At 27.8% G+C, this 14101-nt stretch overlaps 1 protein-coding gene across 1 annotated transcript; it reads left to right on the forward strand.

Moving 5' to 3' along the window:
- Positions 1 to 1859: 1859 nt before the first annotated feature.
- On the forward strand, positions 1860 to 3600 carry LOC130980678 (metalloendoproteinase 5-MMP-like). The gene is made up of 2 exons (XM_057904334.1): positions 1860 to 2434; positions 3171 to 3600. The coding sequence occupies exons 1-2, from the start codon at positions 1860 to 1862 to the stop codon at positions 3598 to 3600; spliced, it is 1005 nt and encodes a 334-aa protein (XP_057760317.1).
- Positions 3601 to 14101: the final 10501 nt, after the last annotated feature.

Consider the following 14101-nt stretch of genomic DNA (forward strand, 5'->3'; position numbering starts at 1 on the left):
TTTTATTTATTTAATTTAATATTATTTTATATTTTATTGGTTATTTAATTTAATTTTTTGTATGATAAGAAATAATAGAATATTCAATAAGTATTAATATTATTATATTTGTATAAATTGATAAAAAAAATTCAATAAATATTATAAATTTTAATATTTATCCTTCTAACTTTTTCTTTACATACTTTATAGGATATATATTCAATTTTTTATATAAAATAATAACGAAAAATTAAATTGATGCATTTTTTAAAAGGAAGGCTAATATTTAAGAAGAAGAACATATAACTTTTACAATATCAAAACATGTAGATAGTTCTTCTACTTTAATGAATTACGAAGAAAGTGAGATACAACCTTCAAAAATTCAAAAGTTACATCTGATGAGTTTGACCTTAATTTTTTGAAACGAGATCCTGAAAAACGGCTTTAAATTTGGCAATATCACCCAAACCAAAGAGATAAAGTTAGACGAGCTTATCTTAAATGGAGTTCATATCAAAAGCATCTTGACAATTATCCTCTATTTGACCCCCCAAAATTTTATTTCAAATTCCGCCACTGTTTTTGGATGTTTTTGGATGAAAATATTTCTTAATAAGGCCTTTGTTTTTGGTTCTTAACATATGTTGTTGTAACTTAGCATTATCAATTTTACCAAATGTTTTTAGATTATCTTTCTATTTTTATATTCACAATATTATTATCACTTCTAAATTTTAAATACTAAATTCTAAATATAATTGAAAATCTAAAATTTTTCAAAAATAAAAATTGATAAATATATAATTTTATAGCAATGCTAGGTAATTAATTTTTTTAGTAAATATCAACCAATTTTTTAATATTATTTTATTTATCTTAAATTTTGGATCTAAAATCATAAATTTTTAATTTTAAATTCTAAATTATAACACTAGATATTAAAGTTGGCTAATTTTAACTAAAATTTTAGTCATAAACCTGAAATCTTTGAGAAAATAAAATTTGATAAATAATTTTAGCATTAAAAAAGATTGACTAATGTTATTCTAACATCATTTCTCAATAAAACGTTAGTTCCTATACATTTTATTTTAAGAATATGTCGAAATTAAAGCTAGCCTAACATACCTGATTCTGATATTTTCAACATAGGCGTGGTAGGTTAATAATGACCAAGTTCACCATAAGTCAATGCGCGCTTAACCCTCATCTCTCTCACCGTCACGTTTATTTTTTTAAGTATTGGTATAATTTTGGTGCAATATTTTATTATTAAATTTTATAATATTTGTTAAAATTTTAAGAGTAGAATAATATATTTCTTTTGTATTGATAATACGTTTTTTTTTGGTATTGTAAAATTTACAATATAAAAAAATGTATTGTCAAGATAAAAAGACGTATTGGTTTACTCCAACAATTTTAAAAAAAAAATATAGATAAATAATAAAAATATTAAATAATATGAATAATGAATATATCAAATATTTATTTTATTAGGTATACAGATGGTTATTCTAATATTAAAATTTAGTTGAATAATTTAAAAATATAATGTGTTTTAATTTGATTAATAGTTATTCATATTATTCAAAAAAATTATTAATTACCTAACATTATCCTTTTAAAAAATACCATAAAATTTAATAATAAATTTTTTTAGTATACAAAAAAATTAACCCCACTCTCACTCTCACAATCTCACCTCAGTCTCAGACTTTCCACCGTCCCTTTTTTTTTTTCTTTATATAATGTGCTCAAAACTCCTCATTTCTCAGTTTCAAACCACAAAAATATAAAATAGAGTCAATATGAAGAGACATCTTCTGACATTGTTATTCTCCTTTCTCCTTCTTGACCCATCTCTTTCACTAATGCAGCTATCTGGCGCTGAAATGTTAAGCGTCGACGTCCAGGGATTCGTCAAGCAATTGAAGCAAATTTTTCCAGATGTGGCACGCGATACCGGACTCAACTTTTTTACGACAATGTTGGGCTATATAAAACAGCCAGGTGCTACGCCGAAGAGTAATATCCCAGGCCTCCATTATGTAAAACAGTATCTCAACAACTACGGTTACTTGCAAGACTCGTACGGCAGTAGTTTCACAGATGAAATGGATCAGAACACCGTTTCCGCCATCAAACAATATCAAAAGTTCTTCCGTCTCCGCGACACCACCGGAAACCTCAACCAAGAGACTCTAGATCTGATTTCGCGGTTCCGCTGCGGTGTCCCGGACGGTAACCTCATCTACTCTCTCTCCCCTACCAACCGTGTGTCGTGGCCTAATGGGAAAAACTGGTACTCTAACCGCCACAATCATCTCACCTACGGTTTTTACCCTCAGTTCCCAGATGACATCGCCACCGTGTTTAGAGACTCATTCAAGCAGTGGTGGTCAGACGCTATAACGGAGGAGCTAAGCCTAACATTCAAAGAGACAAGGTACGAAACGTGTTTTAAATAAAATAAAACCTTGATTAAACTCAAATAAAAACATGCCAAAACTAATTATACAACCTTTTTCTTTACCTAATAACTAACTAGAGAAAATTTCATTATTGGGATACTAAAATGATATTTTTTTATTTATAAATATATGTTTTTTTATATTTTTTAAAAAATATTTTTTTATTCTATTTTAAATTTTTTATTAACTAATATCAACCTTATTTTTTTTAAAGAAATAAATTATTTTGTACAAAAGTATTCTTTAATAAAAATTTTATTTTTTCTTTGTGTGATTAAATTTTAATAACTAAAAAATTATTGAACGGTATTTTAGTAGAAAAATAATCTAATCATTAAAAAATTTTTAAAAAATATTTTAGTAAAAAAAATTTAATCACTAAAAAAATTAATTTGTTAAAATATATTTTGATAAATAAAATTTAGTCACTAAAAATAAATTTTTTGTTAAAAGATACTTTAATAAAAAGTAATTTATTTTTCTTACACGTAAGTTAACATAAATTTTTAAATGGGTTAAAATTTTTTTTTTTAAGTTATAAGAAAAAATATATATAAAAGTTATAACAGAAAAAAATGTATATTTTATAAATTAAAAAAGTATTATTTTAGGAATTTTCAGAACAGAAGAGGAGAATTTTCTCAAACTAATATATTAGTAGTTTTGATTATAAGTATTTTATATTGTATTTCTTAATTGTTTGTGTATCAGTTACGTCAATGCAGATATCAAGGTTGGACTCCAAAACTTCAACGAGAAGACGGTGGTAGGGGTAAGCCTTATAGAACTTTGTGTGTCTAACAATGCTGTTGGGTACATGCTTTTGGATGCTAATAACAAGAACTGGGCACTTCCAAATGTGGGGTCACTGGGAAGTGGTGGAATTGACTTGGGTGCTGTGGCCATGCACCAGATAGGGCATCTTATTGGGCTTTCACACTCCGGTGACAGTGAATCGGTTATGTATCCGTATATTTTGCCTGGAAACCAGAGGAAGGCGCAGCTCTCAAACGATGATATACAGCAGATCAAGCAACTTTCTTCCGCTAATGGAAATGGAAACGGAGTTGGGTCCAGTCCTTGGGGATTGATTACCACATTATTCCTACTTGGATTTCCATGCTTGTTCCTCTTGTACTAGCTGTCTTAACCTCTACGTGTGACTCTGATTGTGTGAATGTTTTTTTAAGTTTTAGCTTTTTATTTATCGGAAAGTCATTACCTCTTTACCGTCTTGCCACATTTTTATTAGTTAATTGATTCGAAAAATGGTTTTAATATTTTTTACCAAGTTAATAGTCAAAATCTTCCCTCAAACATACCAAATCTCTATTTTGATCTTCGAAAGATAAAATTAATCGAAATCGTCTGCGAAAGATATACGACTTGGTCACGTTAGTCCTTTCGTCAATTGGATGATGACGTGGTGGGTTAATACCACGTGTCACAAGATGATTGGTTGACGTGTCAGATCAGTGACACGTGATACGCCACGCGTCACTTGACATGTAAAAAGGTTATTTATAATCAAAATAGTCCTTGAAAACTCAGACGTAAGTCATTTTCATTCCTAAAATTTTAAAAATTAATCAAATTATTCCTTATATAATTTTTTTATTTTTTCTTGATAATATTAAATTTGAAATATTTTTTTATACTACTAATTTTAATAGAAATGTAATTGACAAACAAAAAATTAGTAATTGTATCTTTTCTTCTTAAAATTTTTTTCAATAAAATTATCTCTCTCCTTTAATTCTTCTCAAAATCTCTTTTATTCTTTTCTATTCTAAAACATTTTTCTTACATTATTACATTTTGCTGGAATATATATATATATATATATATATATGGTGAATTCTACCCAACTCCCTCTAAAATAACATATAAGTCATCCTTTATGATGTGTTACACTCTAATTGATCATTATCTTAACCATAGTTAGATTATTTTGTAATTACTATTTGAGATGGGTAATGGTATAATTTCTTAAAATATCAAAAACTCCATTCCCGTCAGGGACGGATCCAAGTGCAGCGGTGTGGGGGCAAGTGCCCCACTACAATTTGAAATTTTTTTGAGTAATATATGATAATAATATTTATTTGCCCCTATTAGATTATTAAATTTGACTCTACAATAATTTTTTACTCAACTTTTAGTACTTAATCGTCAATTTAAAATTTTTATATTAGATATTCGTTAGAATGATAAATTCTCAAATTTAAACAAAATTAGTGTTCTTTTTTAAAAATCAACTCAAAAGAATATTATTTATCTTCTTTTCAAATTAGTTTTAATTTTTGCGTAACAACTATATTAATTGAAAGAACTTTTTTAACTATGAATATCAATAAGAGTCAGCTTCTAATTGTGTTGGGAAGTGAACTTTTAAATAATTGTTTAGTAATATATATGGAAAGAAAAAAATTTTGATGGTAGTGTTAAGAGAAAAATTACTTAATTTTTAAAAATATAAAACCTAAAAAAATAGAATTTTAAATTATATATTATTATTTAAATCCCTATTTTAGTATTTTAATTTGTATATTAGATATTTTGAAGGCTAATCATATTTTACAATAACAAAATATAATCATAACAATAATCATGCTATATGTACATAAAAAATAATTATCTGTATAAAATATATATTAAAATATAAAATACACATTGAAAATAAGTTAAACAATACATGTATTTATATATAGATATATAGTGGTTAATAGATAATTTAATATTTAATTTTTTATATACACATATTATTTTTATTATAAAAATTATTATCATAATATATAAATTTTGCCCCCACTACCAAAATTTTCTGGATCCGTCACTGATTCCCGTTGAAGCAACTCCTTCCAACTCCTCCATTATTTCTTCATCACGTAGCTTCAAATCCTTCCAAGCATGTCGTCGACATTTGTGACAAGAAACGACCGTCATCATCTACTGCTCTATCACGCAATTTCTTCTCTTTCTTTAGTGCATCATCCTTAACGACGTCGTTGAATTTCCTTCGTCCGTAACTTTGCCGTCCTTTCCAACATAGCCGGCGCCAACGTCATCTCCTGGTCCTCTCACTCAATCCCTCGTAGAATAGTTAGTTTGGTTATTAAATTTTGTCATTAAAAAATATATCTTTATTTAATTACACGATGGAACATATATTCATATGTAAAATATAATATAATAAAATAAATCTATTTGAAATACTTAAAAATTTAATTAAAATCAGGAATATACAAATATAATAATAAAATTTATACTCTAAACAAGTAAACATTTCTTTTATCATACATGAATTATTTAAAAAAATAAATAAATTGTTAAAATTAATAACACAAGTTTAAAATGATAAAATTTGACTTTCTCACAAATATTTTTTTATAGTATTTTATTCTTTTAATTTTTAATTTATTAGTACTTTATTATTTAATTAATGACTAAACAAATTATTTTTATGAGAAATCATTTTTTGTATTATCTTAAAAAAGAGACCAATATAACAGTTTAAAAAATAATGTAAAAATGACATTTTAAATAAAAAATAGTTAATATTAAAAATTTTAAATACAATAGTAAATTGTATAGATATTTAAGATATAAATATGAAATACATGTCTAAAATAAATAAAACAGATAAAAATAATTCTTTATTTCTCGTAAGTATGTCTAAAATAAATAAAACGGACAAAAATAATCCGTTATTTCTCATGAGTACTCCCATTTTATCTGTTTTATTTATTTTAGGCATATATTTTATATCTATCTCTTAAATATTTATATAATTTATTTTTGTATTTAAAAATTTTAATATTAAATACATTTTATTTAAAATATCATTTTTAAGTTTTTTTTTAAACTGTTGTATTGGTCTCTTTTTTAAGATAATAAAAAAATAACTAAACTAACCATTAATTATGTTGGTAAGAAGTGATCCACGGCAGAAAGAGAGATAAAGTGAAGACGACTGGAGATAGCGACGAAGGGGAAGAACGCAAATGGAAATTCAACAACGTCGTTAAGGAATGATGCATTGAAGAGAGAGATTGCATGAGAGGACAGTAGATCGCAACGAGTCGGCGCTGCTTCTTGTCACCACCGCGGCGACGACGATACTTGGAAGGGCCGAAGTTACATGATGAAAAAAGAATGGAGGAGTAAAGATATACTTCAATTAACAGGAGTAAAGTTTTAATATTTTAAAAAATTATATCATTACCCATCTCAAATCATAAATTACAAAATATTCCAACTATGGTTAAGATACTGACCAATTAGAGTGTAGCACATCATGAAGGGTAACTTACATGTTATTTTAGAGGGGATTGGGTAGAATTCACCTATATATATATATATATACTCAAAATTGAAATGTATGTATTTATTAACCTAAACAAAGTTATATACTCAAAATCAAAATTTATGTATTAAAAGAAAAATTATATAATCTATCTCAAACATATGAAACACACAAAAATTTATTATGATCTTTGCATATAGTACGCTTAAAAAGCAATTCGTTTAGCATATATAATAATAATAATAATAATTAAGCAACAAATTTTCAATATTTTGTAAAGTTTGAAATTGAAACAAAATTTGTGGATCTTCTTGAATTTTGACTTTTAATATAATTACCATTAAATCCTATATATAAGTAATACCGTAATGAAAAAAAAAAAGATGTAGTAGAAAAAAATTAGTGGTATAACTTTGTTTAGGTTAACATACATAAATTTTGATTTTGAGTATATAACTTTGTTTAGGTTAACAAATACATATATTTTAATTTTGAGCATATATATATCCCAGTAAAATATGATAATGTAAGAAAAAGGTTTTAGAATAGAAAAGAATAAGAGAGATTTTGAGAAGAATTAAATGAGAGAAATAATTTTATTGAAAAAAATTTTAAGAAGAAAAGATACAATTACTAATTTTTTGTTTGTCAATTACATTTCTATTAAAATTAGTAGTATCAAAAAATATTTTAAATTTAATATTATCAAAAAAATAAAAAAATATTTAAGGACTAATTTGATTAATTTTTAAAATTTTAAGCATGAAAATGACTTACGTCTAAACTTTTAAAGACTATTTTGATTATAAATAATTTTTTTACATGTCAAGTGATACGGGCATGCCACGTGTCACTGATCTGACACGTGGCATGCCACATATCACTGATCTGATACGTCAACCAATTATCTTGTGACACGTCATCATCCAACTAACGGAAGGACTAACGTGACCAAGTCGTGTATCTTTAAGGGACAATTTCGATTAATTTTATCTTTTGATGACCAAAATAAAACTCGAGGTATCTTTTAGGGACGATTTTGACTATTAACTCATTTTTTACATTTTAAAATTTGGCAATATTTGATGCGTAAAGTTTTTTTAATAAACAACAAAATAAATAGAATAAAAAAATAATTTTTCTCACGGTAAACATTTTGAATTATTTCTAGAATAAACTACTAAAATCATTCCTGATTTTTGAAACGCTGACAACAATATATTCTATTTTTGATAACGATAAAAATATAATCAAAATATTGTAAAACACAATAAAAATAATAAAAAATATTCTTTTTATAAATAGTAAACGATTATTTTATTTGATAAATTATTTATATATTTAATTTAAAATTTTATCAAAATATTTAATTAACTATTTAAAAGTTCATACAAAAATATTTTTAGAATTTTGATAAAATTTTAAGAATATTTTTATAATTAACAAAGATGAAGAATAGTTTCATTAACTTGTTAAAAATGGAGGACGATTTTGATAATTTACCTTATTTCTTAAAGGAAAAGTATAAGTAGACAATAAAAAATGTGAACAATGAATATATCGAATGTTCATTTCATTAGGTGTGCGGATGTTTATTCTAATATTAAAATTTAGGTAGGTAATTTAGAAGTGTAGTGTGTTTTGATTTGATTGGTAATTGTTCATGTTGTTCAAAAAAATTATTGGTTACTTAGCATAACCCTCTTAATCCCACTAGGAAGTCAATGTAGTATTTGTACAATGTGTACAATGAGCTATTTATTTAGTCCAATATGAATTAAAAAATAAATATTCAGGATATAATACTATTAATTTCTCAAATATAATACACTATACACCCATACTATCCAGAATGACTATCCGATACCAGGGATAATAAACATCCGATATCTTACTAAATCGAACATCGCTAAATTCCTATTGTACACATTGTACAAATACTCCATTGACTCTTTATACTTACTCTAATTAATAATATGTAAGTATAGGATAAAAAAGGAAATACTTGGAAAACTCAATTCTCATTGTTACACTTGTATAAATGTAAGAAACAAAGAATATTTTAAAAATAAATAATTTAAAATAATTTTATTTTATATTTTTTAATTGTTACTTTTTTATTTTAAAATTTTAATCATTGTTAAAATAATTAAATAATATTAAATATAATAAATATATAATTATAAATACAACATTTATAAAATTATCAATGTTAAATTAAATAAATTTTTGTCTATCAGTAAAATATACGTGTATGTTGAAGTTAGAGTGGGAGTTATATAGTCAATCTTATAAGAAGAAAATTACGAATGTTAAATAAATAAATATATAAAAGTTAATATTATTTTTTATCTATTTATTTTTTAATTTTCTTGAAAGGAACGCTTTTAATTTTAAAAAATAGAGTGGTATAAAATATATATTGAATTTGAATACATGAGAAGTGGGATTTTTAAATAAATAAAATAAATATAAAAATTATGTATTTAAATGCATTTAGAAAAAATTACATTTTTCGCTTTACTACTTCTCTCAAGGTATCTAGATTGCTTAAGAGATACGTTTATATTTAGTTTAAAAGACGTATGTCATTAGCATTAAAAACCTAATACATTTAAAATAAGGATTAATAATTAAATTAATTTTTAAAAGATAAGACATTTTTTAAATTTGTTTTTGAAAGATTTTTTAATTAAATTAGTTTTTTAAAGATTATGAATTAATTATATTTGTCCTACAGTTACTCCACTCATAATTTTCGAAACAATTGATGATGTGAAATGTTAACTGATAGTTTACATGATACACAACATGTTCAATTGGACGTTGACTAAATATGTTTATGAAAATTTATCAATTTAGTCATTAGGTGGTATTGGAAATAGGAGGATTTTTATAATTGAGAAAAATGACTAAATTAATAAATTTTCATAAACATATTTGGTCAATATTCATCAATTAGACATATTAAGTATTATATATGTTATCAATTAATGTTTTACAACATCAATCTTTGAAAAAAATTATTAATAGAGTGATTGGAGGACAAATATGATTAATTCGTAATTTTAAAACACTAATTCGATTAAAAAAATCTTTTAAGAATAAATTTAAAAAATATCTTATTTTCTAGAAATTAATTTTACTAGTAACCCCTTAAAATAATTTTACTGGCACTATCAATGTAATATTTTCAGAAATCTTTTTATTTGATATGACAATGTGATAGGTATCTGTTAATTTTTTTTTATCAGTAGATCCATTCACTTGAACTAACAAGAAACTCTCATTTTTCTTATTCCTTTATAACATTCTTACAAAATGGTCGATAAAAATTACATATTTATGAGTATTTATCTAAATGCAATTCTAAAAAAAAGTGAGAATGAATTTTATTTGAATATCCTCCTACTCTTATATTGTTGCATACTCAACATGTGAAAACCCTTCATGAGTTCAATTGGAAAGAGATTAAAAATCTCGAGTAGGCTTCTTATATTATTGAAAAACCGGCAATTCTGATATAAGATTTTTTAGCTCGTAATGATGATCATATGTGCCTAATACTCGATATACATGGTAATTTTAGCCTAACAGGTCATGGAGCAATACGCTGAGGTCGGTGATATTAGTGGCGGGAGTACTAACTTGTCCACACAATAATATGAAGGAGGACTCTAAGTCGACTGAAGAGTACATCGCTAAGACCAAGTAACAAAAGGCAGCGTTGAAAAGGACGAGTTTGATGCCGAAACCCCAATGGAACCCAGGTTTCTCTCACTGACACTGTCGTCCATATCAGTTCTCAATTGTTCGTGGTCACTATCACACATTCAACCTTGATGTGATGCAGGAGGATCAGCTGTGTAGTATTGGGGACGAATGGATGATTACAGCCTAGAGGGAGGGATCAAGTTTCATGTGGGACATTGATTTAGGAGTAGGGAAGTTGTGCAAATGGGAAAAAAGTTGTCTTTGGAGTATAGCTACATCACTAAGGCAAAACTTCAGATATTCATAATGATGATTTTCAAATTAGTTTCGTTAGTTTTATAGAAAACATTGTATTTTTGTAATTATCAAGGTAATGTGATTACAATGTACGAATTTCACATGAAAGTTCGAAAATGTGGGTCCCAACACTAAACACTTGTTTATTGGCACCAATGATATTTGTGGACCATGCCTAACTGGAGAGCATCGTGATAAGTAGTGTGATCATGACTATCATTCAAGCTAATACTTTTGTTTCCATTTTAGTGTGATCAGAAGTTTTCACAACACCCCCTCACTGGTTTAGAAAAGAGTAGGAAATTTCTAAAGATACGGATGGCGCAATGTAACTGGATATTGGGTGTTCAGTGTGGAGGAGTTTGGTCCATTTGAGAGTTGGAGCCATACTTCATACCATGTTCACCTTAACTGTTAAATGTGTGACTATAGTCTATTTATTCATTAAAATTTTCATGTCAACATGCAACTGCTGCATATGCAGCAGTGAAAATTGAGTGGGGAATGTATGTTGACTCTGTGTCGAAGGTGGACATTGTGCTCAAGGTGTATGAGATGAAGTTCCCATCCATTCCAGATGAGAAGCTCTGTCCAAGTTGTACAACACACAAATCTGACCTAATACATCCATGCGGTGAGTGGTCAAAGGATGGTCAGTTTTCACAAAGTTTAGGAATAAATGGATATCGTGGAGCTCAATGAGAATAAATTCACTTAGTATTTAAAATAATAAGTTTAAACATTTCTCATGAATTCTTTAAATTAAAAAATATAAATTTTCCTAATAAAAAATTATGTTTTTTACACTACATTACTTATCTCGTTATTAGTGCCAATAAAGGAGAATAAGTTCACTTCGGCTGTATTTAGTTTTGAGAATAGAACAAGACAAGACATTAAGAACAAGACACAAAAAATAAAAACACAAAAATTAATATTTTTATACTTTATTTGGTGATAAGCTAAATATAGTGTAGTTTTTATGGGCCTTGAGAAATGCAAGTTTTGAATCAAGGCACTTTTAATTTTGGAATGAGTTCATGAGCAAGCAAGATGAGAGAAAGTAACACTAACATGCATCCTTGTTCAACCTCAAAGTATAGTAAAATTTACATAAATCCAAACTCTACCATAATTATGGTGAACCTCACAAACTAAGACAAACCAAAAGGTAAGGAAAACCAATAACAAAGACTCAAACTTAAACAAAAACCATTTTAGCTTTTCTTCCTATATCATGCATTTTCTCTCATTAGTTTTTTTTCTCAAAACCTATCTCACAAAGATATGCATTTTTCTTTTCAAATAGGAAGACTCCAAAATCTAAATTGAATATACGAATTGAAACTCAATGAAAAAGAATCATGACACTAAAACATGCTGGCTATATATTATTGATAAACCACTATTTTATGGTTTATCTTGTGTTGAATTGAGTGGTTTTTATCACCTTTCTCCTACACATGTTCATGTAATTAGCATGTTATACGTTTGCCTTCCTAATTTAATACTATGACTAAAAACTTGCTTCCAGAGCCTTTAATTTGTAGATTTTTTATCCATCTCTATACCATTCGATGCCGTGATCTGTGTGTTAAGTGTTTGCAGACTTCATAGGGCAAGAATGGCTTGGAGAATGGAAAGGAAGCTTGAAAAATAGAAGGAACACGAAGAAACGATGGAGCTGACCAGCGAGACATGACGCGCACGTATGGCCGACACATGCGCGTGATTTGGAACATTCCATAGCGATGCGCACGCACACTTGACGCGTACGCGTGACAAGGAGTTTTTGCAAACGACACACACGCGTGACTGACGCGTACGTGTGACATGCGCAATGTACAGTAGTTGCAGAAAAACGCTGGGGGCAATTTCGGGCCAGTTTTAGATCCAATTTTCGGCCCAGAAACACAGACTAGAGCCAGGAAACAGCAGGGACTCAAGACACATTCTCATTACACATAGTTTTAGTTTTAGTTGAGAATCTTAGAGAGACATTATTCTTCCTCTAGGTTTTTCTTTACATTCATAGTTCTTAGAATTTTATTGCTTTTTGCTATTGATTTGGATATTGGAAAGAGTTGCTACTTCCGTTGAAGTTTCATTTATTCCAGTTTGTTTCCTTTGTCCCTTACTCTTTCATATCCTTAATCCTTATTCAGAGTTACAATTGGATTGTTTTTAGAATTTATTAATGCAAAGAACCATTTTTACTTTTAATTAATTTTAAGTTATTGTTTATCATGTCTTCCTTTTATTCCTGTCTTAATTATGTGAATGTTATATTCATGTCAATGGAGTAGGACTCCCACTTGACTTGGGGGTTGATTAAAAGGAGACCCTTGAGTTGGAATGCTCAAGCGATTAGTTAATTTGAAAGTTATTGGCTAATTCTCTATTTACTAACGCTAATTCTTCCCAAGGGAGAGGATTAGGACTTGCAATTAAGAGTTAGCTCAATCACTTGACATTTCTTTATTTAGTAAGGGTTAACTAAGTGAAAATAACAACCTCTTGAAGCTACATTTGAGAAATTCCAACAAGGATAGAACTTCCAATTAATCTACCCCTGGTCAAGGCTTTTTATTTGATTATATAAATTCTCAATCATTTATCTTTTTGTTCTTCAACTCTTAAAAATCCTTAGAAAACCTCTGATCAATAAAATAGCACTCTTTTGTCAACTCGTTGGGAGACGATCTGGGATTCATACTCTCAGTATTTTATTTATAAATTTTGTGACAACTCTTTTAAATTGATACGCGGTATCTTCATTGGTTAAGAGCTATACTTGCAACGCTGTTTTCTTTATAAACTCTTAATCAATGATTTTTCACACATCAATTTTTGGCGCCGTTGTCGGGAAGTTGCAACAGTGTGCGAATTTATTGGTTGGAATTTGTTTATTTGCATTTTATTTTATTACCATGAGCTGTATGTTTGTTTCACTGAATGACACATTCACTACCTGATCCGAGCCTACCCGCATTTGATCCTAAAATTGAAAGAACTATTTCACGTATAAGGCAGGCTCGGCGTCGGTTAGTCTTATCTGAGGACGAATCTAAAACGTCATTTAAGGAAGAAACAAGCTCTTTTTCCACTGATTTGGTTGATTTGAGCGCAGAGAACATGGCGGCTCCCAGGAGGATTACTCTCCAAGAAGCAGGAACTCTGGACTTTACATTACCACCTTTCCAAGCGCGTCATCCAAATCTAGGTGCAGATATTAAACTGAAGACTTCACTAATCAATCTACTGCTGAAGTTTCATGGCTTACCTACTCAAGAGCCTCTCAAGCACCTCAGGGATTTTCAAACAG

This window comes from Arachis stenosperma, chromosome 5, assembly GCF_014773155.1.
Source record: "Arachis stenosperma cultivar V10309 chromosome 5, arast.V10309.gnm1.PFL2, whole genome shotgun sequence".
In the NCBI taxonomy this organism is placed as follows: domain Eukaryota; kingdom Viridiplantae; phylum Streptophyta; class Magnoliopsida; order Fabales; family Fabaceae; genus Arachis; species Arachis stenosperma.